General features: G+C 38.8%; 1 protein-coding gene across 1 annotated transcript in view; it reads right to left on the bottom strand.

The window, feature by feature from the left end:
- Positions 1-9,021, bottom strand: part of LOC133640910 (nesprin-1-like) — a 228,250-nt gene that overhangs the window by 152,996 nt on the left and 66,233 nt on the right. The window contains exons 20-23 of the mRNA XM_062034594.1: positions 8,711-8,848; positions 8,279-8,464; positions 2,133-2,255; positions 1,837-2,019 (exon numbers count right to left, since the gene is read on the bottom strand). Of these exons, the coding sequence (XP_061890578.1) occupies positions 1,837-2,019; positions 2,133-2,255; positions 8,279-8,464; positions 8,711-8,848 (630 nt within the window). The remainder of the gene's footprint in view (positions 1-1,836; positions 2,020-2,132; positions 2,256-8,278; positions 8,465-8,710; positions 8,849-9,021) is intronic.

Genomic DNA, 9,021 nt, shown 5'->3' on the forward strand with positions numbered 1-9,021 from the left:
TTATCACATTGTGTTGTGCATTACAAACTCAAAAGCCATTCACCTGGTGACGCAAGATGCTAGCTTACGGCTAATACTGTAGCATGCCGTCGCAAGGCGATGTGTTACTACGCTAGCAAAACAGTTCCTCAGTGTTTGCTCTGACAAAAACAATGTTGCAACAGGTTGGTTATTATACAGGTTTCAGAACATAAATGAAGTGTTGTTGGCGGTTTTTGAATGCATTTTTAAAGTGATTTACAGGCAGAATGGATTGCAGCCGTTAGCTGCATTGCTAGCAAACTAGAATGAGATGATTATTACAAATAAGACTGCAAAAACCTTTTTTTTATTCTTGTCTGTCATAAGGATGGTGAACGATAGTCAAAATTCCCCCCAAAAAGTGCAGTTCCCCTTCAAAGATTGCTCCACCCAGAGTGTGTTTCTTGGAATAAAGCGTGTAGTGACAGACTTAAGTCAAGGGGGAGAATGCTGCGCAGCCAAAATACGATTGGTTACGTCCCTTTTTTCACCTCAGGACTATGAGGTTGTCCAAAAACAATGTCATTAAGTGTTGATATCCAAGAACTAGGGTTGTCCTGATACCAATATTGTAGTACCTGTACCAGTACCAAAATGTATTTAGATACTTTTTGATACTTTGATACTTTTCAAAATAAAGGGGAGTACAAACAAAATGTAATTATTGGCTTTATCTTAAGTAAAAATCTTATGATGTATAAAACTTATGTTTCTTATTGCAATCAAAGAACAATTTTGGCATTACCCAACATAGTGAACATACTAGACAACTTCTTTTTTAGTTGTAAGTAAGCAAACAAAAGCTCCTAATAATTCTATTATTTTGTCAAAATTATGAGGGACAAGTGGTAGAAAATGTATTATTAATCTACTTGTTAATTTACTGTTAATATCTGCTTGCTGAGATAGGCTCGAGCATCCCCCCCGAAAAGGACAAGCGGTACAAAATGGATGGATGGATGGATGGATGGGTCTGCTTACTTTCTGTTTTAACATGTTTTACCAACACTTATCTTAAAATGTAATAATCACTTACTCGTCTGTTGTTTGGATACTTTACATACGTTTTGGCTGATACTACAAATTCTGCTATCGATCCAATACCAAGTAGTTACAGGGTCATACAGTGGTCATAATTAAAATTCTCCTGTGTCCAGGGAAGTATTTCCTGAGTTCATAAACAATAAAAATTGACAAAAGATTTTGAGATGTATTAAACAACTTCCATGTAATCATTGTAGTATCGACTATGTACGACTCTTGTACTTGGTATCATTACAGTCAAGGTCTGTGTAGATCCACCCATGGCATTTGTTTACATTCAGGAGCGCTAGCTTGTTGTTAGCGGTTAGCTATTGTATCCTCCTACAGTGTGTAGTGAAGCATTTTTAGCGATTCCTTGTCTTGCATTGTTGATACTTGTAAAAAACAGAGTTTATTTGTCGCCATTGAAGCCATGATTAGTGATTTAGAAGTAGCTAAAACACTGCCAACTGCAGATGGATGTTAGCTGCTAGCTCGCTAGCCATATTTAAAACACCAGAGCAGAGTTTCAGTGTGAAAAGCTTCACCTTTACAGTTTGTTTTGAAGCCTTTCTCCCTCTTATGTCTCCACAGTTTGACTGCTCATAAGTACACTGTACGTACTGTATGTATGTGTTGCCTAAAATGCTCTCCGCGCCGTCATGACTGTTTTTAATTCAGTAGTACCGCGGCACTTTATTAGTACCGGTATACCCTACAACCCTACCAGGAACATTTAACATTACTTCACAAGAGTTAAGCCATTTTTCCCTAACTTATCATGCTTTATACCTGAATTAGCATGGCTTGTTGTTTGGTGAGCTGCTCAAACTCTTTCAGGACCTGCTGGAGAACTCCTATCCTGGTGAACAGCACCGAACTCTCCTTTGTCTCCTGTGGGAGGTGTAAATCCACTTTGTAGCTCTCCATGTCGTGTAATGTCTTCTGCATAGAGTGGACGTTGTCTAGGATCACCTTTAGTGAAGCCATGTGGGTGGGGGGAAAAAACTACATTTTATTGCGAATGACTACTAAAGCTTTATTTGTATAGGAAATAAAGGTGTTACATAAAACAATCATCACTTTACCTGCTGGTTGTTAAGATGCTCTGTCAAGGTGATGCTTGCGTTGTCCATAGAGGATAAAATTGTCCTAATTTTGGAGACATTTTCCTCCAGTGTCTCCAGCTCATCTTCCAAGGCTTCCACTACCTGTGCAAAGGTTATAGGACAAAAATAATTCCAGTGCTTTGACTTGTTTTTCAATAGTACATGTTACATTGAACATACTAGATTTAATGAATAGAAAAAAGATTTTTCCCTGATTGTCTCTATTCAACAGTAGATCGTAATATTGCCAGCAGAAGCCTCCTTAGACCCGAGACACTTTATGGACAAAATATCCTTGTCATGATTTTGATACATCTGGGGCCTAATTTTTGTTGGTTAAAAAAAAGTTTCAACAGGGGGTGAAATGTGCGTTAGTAACTTTCCTGCATTGAGCTCATGCAAATTTTATTCTGTCACAGGAAACAGCGCCGCCCAAAATTATTTAAAAAAAATCCTATTTGCATAAAAAGCACATAGGCACTATAAAATACATAGCAACACATATTTTAAACAATACAGTATACAAGCCTTCCTCTAATTCTTGATGTATTGTATATATATTTGTTAATGTCTGAATATCAAAATTTAGAGCTGTATTATTGTAGTTATGTTGTACATGGACTTATAATGTGTGGGTCCTTGAAGTATTATTTTGATCATTTTAATTGAATGATAGTATTATATAAATATGTTGGAAGGTGTGTTATTTGACTTGTGTGTTAAAGTATAATATTTTATTAGATAAAATCATGTTATGAAGATAGAAAATGATTACAATTATCTTTTCAATACATTTAGATTTTGGGAGTTCATAAGATTGTTGGAGGGCCAATGTTCGGATCTCATGCTGCCACCATGTAATCCATCCATCCATCCATTTTCTACCGCTTGTCCATCTCGGGGTCGCGGGGGGGTTGGAGCCTATCTCAGCGGCACTCAGGCGAAAGGCAGGGTACACCCTGGACAAGTCGCTACGCCATTGCAGATAGACAAGTATTCACACACTAGATTACCACTCAAATATTTTATGAGCTAATAAAGTTAACAAAAAACATTTGTGCCAATAATATACGGAAATAATATTAGTATGAGTGCCAATTAGTTACCCACAAAAGCTTTCAATATCGCTCATGATGACTACTTGTTAACTGGCTCTTGGCACTTGGCGATCACTCCAGCAGCACTGAGAGCGAACTCAGCCAAACCAACTTTAGGTAATGTAGCAATTTAGAATGCCGACAAAGACATTGACTCACAAAATGCTCTAACGTAAGTAAAGTAAGGCTCTACTTTTCCAAAAATGTGCTAGCTTGATGCTAATGTACAGTGCCTTTGCTATTGGCATGCTACTGATTGACGATTTTAACACCTAAATTTGTTGAGAACTACAACTGAGAAGCACATTACAATAGCTGGTACATAATATGTACAATACTTACATTATTAATAGGGCTGCGAATCTTTGGGTGTCCCACGATTCGATTCAATATCGATTCTTGGGGTCACGATTCGATTATAAATCAAAAAAAATTTCGATTCAACACGATTCTCGATTCAAAAACGATATTTTTCCGATTCAAAACGATTCTCTATTCATTCAATACATAGGATTTCAGCAGGATCTACCCCCAATCTGCTGAGATGCAAGCAGAGTAGTAGATTTTTGTAAAAAGCTTTTATAATTGTAAAGAACAATGTTTTATCAACTGATTGCAATAATGTAAATTTGTTTCAACTATTAAATGAACCAAAAATATGACTTATTTTATCTTTGTGAAAATATTGGACACAGTGTGTTGTCAAACTTATTAGATGTGATGCAAGTGTAAGCCACTGTGAGACTATTGTTCCTTTTTTTCTTCTTTTTTTTTAAATATAAATATCTAATGATAATGTCAATGAGGGATCTTTAATCACTGCTATGTTGAAATTGTAATTAATATTGATACTGTTGTTGATAATATTCATTTTTGTTTCACTACTTTTGGATTGTTCTGTGTCGTTCCAGAGCTCCCAAGCTCTGGAACGACCTACCTCTGACTGTTAGACAAGCCTCCTCTCTTCCTGTTTTTAAATCTCTCTTAAAAACATACTTTTATTCCATGGCTTTTAACACTGAGTGATATCCATCCTGCAATGGCGCCCCATAATACACCTGCTGTGAACCTGTTTTTATGTTTTTATGTTTTATTTATTTTATTTATTTATTTTTTATCGTGTTCTGTTTGTGTTGTGTTGTGTTTGCTCGGTACTCGTATTGTCTTTTAACCTGCCCATTGTACAGTACTTTGGCTATCCCTGTGGTAAATTTTAAATGTGCTTTATAAATAAAGTTGATTTGATTTGATTTGATTTGTGTCTCCTCTCAATTGCTCTGTTTATTGCTGTTCTGAGTGTTGCTGGGTCGGGTTTGGTTTTGGAATTGGATTGCATTGTTATGGTATTGCTGTGTATTGTTTTGTTGGTTTGATTAATAATTTTAAAAAATAAGATAAAATAAAAATATATATATTAAAAAAAAAAATAAATAAATAAAAATTTATTTTTGAAAAATGAGAATCGATACTGAATCACACAACATGAGAATTGCGATTTGAATTCGAATCGATTTTTTCCCACACCCTTTAATTATTAACACTTTTTAGGGCGCAACGAAAGACTAGATTCATCAAAAGCTGAACTGACTAGCCACATTACTGCCATCTAACGTCTTGGACCTATAACTGTAATTGAAAATTAATGTCATACTTGAAAATGTGATATAAAACAATATATGACAACTAGACAGCAGTTGTAATCAGCTAATTTTTAAATGTTGCAATAAAATTGATTTTATTACCAAAAACAATTATCATTTACAGTATTAACACACAAAAGTACAAAAAACTGATGCCGTTGATTATCGGTATCAATTCCCAGGTACTTGGAATTGGTACCGTATTGGTTCTAATGTGAACGGTATCCATCCCTAGATATGTTTTTACTTATCCCTCCAAAAATGATCTTGTTATGGTGCTCGACTAATATATTTTGTCTTCTTTGGAGTCGCCGTCTCTGGCTCCCTTCATTGACAGCATACTTGCCAACCCTCCCGATTTTTCCGGGAGACTCCCGAATTTCAGTGCCCCCCCGAAAATCTCCCGGGGCAACCATTCTCCCGAATTTCTCCCGATTTTCACCCGGACAACAATATCAAGGGCGTGCGAGAACATTCGCACCGTAACACAACATAAACACAACAGAACAAATACCCAGAATTCTTTTGCATACCTAACTCTTCCGGGCTACAATATAAACCCCCGCTACCACCAAACCCCCCCCGCACCTCAACCCCCCCAATCTCCCGAATTCGAAGACCTCAAGGTTGGCAAGTATGACTGACAGTCCAACACGTGATCCTTTAAAGGACACCGGGGATGACGTATTTCTGAGCACAATCCAGTGAAGATGTGACTTTTAAAAAGAAGAGTGAGCAGAAGTGTGCACATGTTTTTTATAAATCTGAAATGTTTTTGTGCGTACGTCCATTCTAAGTTTGGGCTTACGCAATTCTTTTTATGCTGGGATCCACACATAGTTTTAAAAATTATGCCCATGGTTACCTAACTCACAGACAAAAAAAAGTCACACTTTCACATTATTTCAGTTATTTTTAGTGATTTTTACGCGGCATGGCGTAGTGGGTAGAGCAACCGTGCCAGAAACCTGAGGGTTGCAGGTTCGCTCCCCGCCTCTTACCATCCAAAAAAAATAGCTTCTGTTGTGTCCTTGGGCAGGACACTTCACCCTTGCCCCCGGTGTTGCTCACACCAGTGAATGAATGATGAATGATAGGTGGTGGTCGGAGGATCCGTAGGCGCAAATTGGCAGCCACGCTTCCGTCAGTCTACCCCACGGCAGCTGTGGCTATGAAAGTAGCTTTCCACCGCCAGCTGTGAATGAATGATGGGTTCTCACTTCTCTGTGAAGCGCTTTGAGTGTCTAGAAAAGCGCTATATAAATCTAATCCATTATTATTATTATTATTATTTTCAAACTCTGGTTTTTGTATGTACCACTAGTGCAGGGGTCGGCAACCTTTACCACTCAAAGAGCCATTTTGGAAAGTTTCACAAATTAAAGAAAACAATGGGAGCCACAAAAAATTTTTGTAAATTTAAAATGAAAAACACAGCATACAAAGCTTAAATTGCTTTGCGCTATGTTAACCAGGGGTCTCTGACACACGCACCGGCACACATCTCAATATGGAAATTTAATGTTAGTGCGGCGTTAATTGAATGGCGCTTGATAGCGTCTTTCTTGCCAACCCTCTCATTTTTTCCAGGAGACCCCCGAATATCAGGGCGTGATGGCACTGCTTTTAGCGCCCTCTACAGCCTGCCCAAACAGCATACCTGCTTGGCCACATGTAGAATGCAGCTTTTGCTTGCCCACGTAAGCGCCAGCAAGGCATACTTGTTCAACAGCCACACAGCTTACACTGACGGTAGTCGTACAAAAACAACTTTAACACTGTTACGTTACAAATATGCGCCACACTTTGAACCCACACCAAAAAAGAATGACAAACACATTTCTGGAGAACATCTGCACTGTAACACAATATAAACACAACACAACAAATACCCAGAATCCCATGCAGCCCTAACCCTTCCGCTCAACCGACGCACGGAGAGGGGGGTGGGGTTGGTGGTAGCGGGGGTGTATAATGTAGACCGGAAGAGTTAGGGCTGCATGGGATTCTGGGTATTTGTTGTGTTGTGTTACGGTACGGATGTTCTCCAGAAATGTGTTTGTCATTCTTTTTTGGTGTGGGTTCACAGTGTGGCGCATTTTTGTAACGTAACAGTGTTAAAGTTGTTTTTGTATGACTACCGTCAGTGTAAGCTGTGTGGCTGTTGACCAAGTATGCTTTGCTGTCTCCTACGTGTGCAAGTAAAAGCAACATATAACATGTGGCCGGGCTGGCACGCTGTTTGTAAATGCTATAGGGTACAATTAATGCAGTGCCATTAGGGCACGCCCTTGATTAAGTCATTAGAGTGAAAATAGGATAATATTTGCCCTGGAAGATTTCTAGGAGAGGCAGTCTCCTGGGAAAATCGGGGGGGTCGTTAAGTATACTGGGAAAACCGGGAGGGTCGGCAAGTATGCAGCTGAGCCGCATCAGAGTGGTCAAAGAGCCGCATGCGGCTCCGGAGCCGCATGCGCCGCGGGTTGCCGACCCCTGCACTAGTGGTACACGGGTTCCACCTTGTGATACGCCAAAGAATCACTTGATTACCCATCCATCCATCTATTTTCTACCGCTTATTCCCTTCGGGGTCGCGGGGGGCGCTGGAGCCTATCTCATATAACATTTTCTTATATTCAAACACAGTGCTACTGTTCAAACTGTGGGTAATGTTATAGTGGCTAAAAATATTCACTTGTTAAATAACCTCTGCCTTGTTTAAAAATGAATACATAGGCTCACTACGCTACTGTATTTTAATGTTGGTCAATACAGTGATAGTTGGAGAGTTAAGTTTTTTCTGAGGTGGTACTTGGTGAAAACTCAATCAATCAATCAAATCAAACAAAGTGTATTTATATAGCCCTTAATCACAGGTGTCTCAAAGAGCTGCACAAGCCACAACAAAATCCTCTGCTCAGATCCCACATCAGGGCAAGAAAAAACTCAACCCAATGGAAAATGTTTAAGATCCACTGTTTTAGTTAATTAATTCTGTATCTTGTTGGCCACTACATGTATCGGCACAATCTAATCACATTTAATATGAGCGCTGCTAAAGAGTCTGCCTTTCCAAAGATGGTAATAAAAATAATATGCTTATGATTATTTATTGTGGTTGGAGTCTGCAAAACTATACTACATCCGTCTGAAAGGTATTTGTTTATCTCAGTCGAGTAACCTTGCAACATGACACACCGCTCTTTTATTGGATGTCCTTGTATAACATGCCATGTCCTAATGGATTGAAAAGGGGCTTAAGTTTTTTAAGTTTTCCTCACACTGACAAAAGCCTGAATTTAGCAGAAAAGCATCTCCAGTGACCACACGCAACCACTTAACACTAAAGCTTAAAATGCACTTTTTAAACAGAAAATATAGATCATACCCTGACATCTTGCAGGAGTTTCTCTAGGTTCTCCAGAAGGTTATTTTGCATCTTTTCAACCTGTTGGTCCATGCTGTCCATACGCTCCTCCTGTGCACTGAGGTCACACACAGTGGAGATCTCGGCCAACACTGGCCTGTAGTCTTTCAGAGTGCTCCTGATTCTTGTGGAATCATCCAACACCAACTGGAGATGCATGTCACAGAAAGAACGTAATTGAAAGTTAATAAATATTCACTTTAGAAATGAATCTTGGATAAATACTGCTGTACAAACTGTATGCTGACTAAAGTATATTCAAGTTTCAAGAAGATGTAATACAATAAAAACAAAACATTTTTATGACATACTACATTGGTGTATGCAAAGGGACAACAGCAAGTACAAAAATGTGTGCGATGTTTACATGTTTGGATATTTGGAGTTACGCACCTGAAGGGAGTTTGCGTGACTCTGGAGGCCTCTGGCTGTCAAGTCTAAGCAGGGAGTACTTAGCCATGCTGGGGCCTCACCTAACCAACGTGTGGCGCTGCACAGAAGGTCTTCGAACTCTTGAAGACAGGTGGGAATCTAGAAAACACAGTGAGGATGCAGAGTTGTACTTCAAAGTTGATAAATTCCATCTTATTTTCAGTGGAGGTATAGGATAGGCAAATATAAGCTTTGGCTTCAGCCTATTATTTTTTCGGTCATTCTTTTTATTTTATTTTATTTTTGTGTGTAAATGTGTATGATTGTTAAAT

Source organism: Entelurus aequoreus, linkage group LG23 (assembly GCF_033978785.1).
Source record: "Entelurus aequoreus isolate RoL-2023_Sb linkage group LG23, RoL_Eaeq_v1.1, whole genome shotgun sequence".
NCBI lineage: Eukaryota > Metazoa > Chordata > Actinopteri > Syngnathiformes > Syngnathidae > Entelurus > Entelurus aequoreus.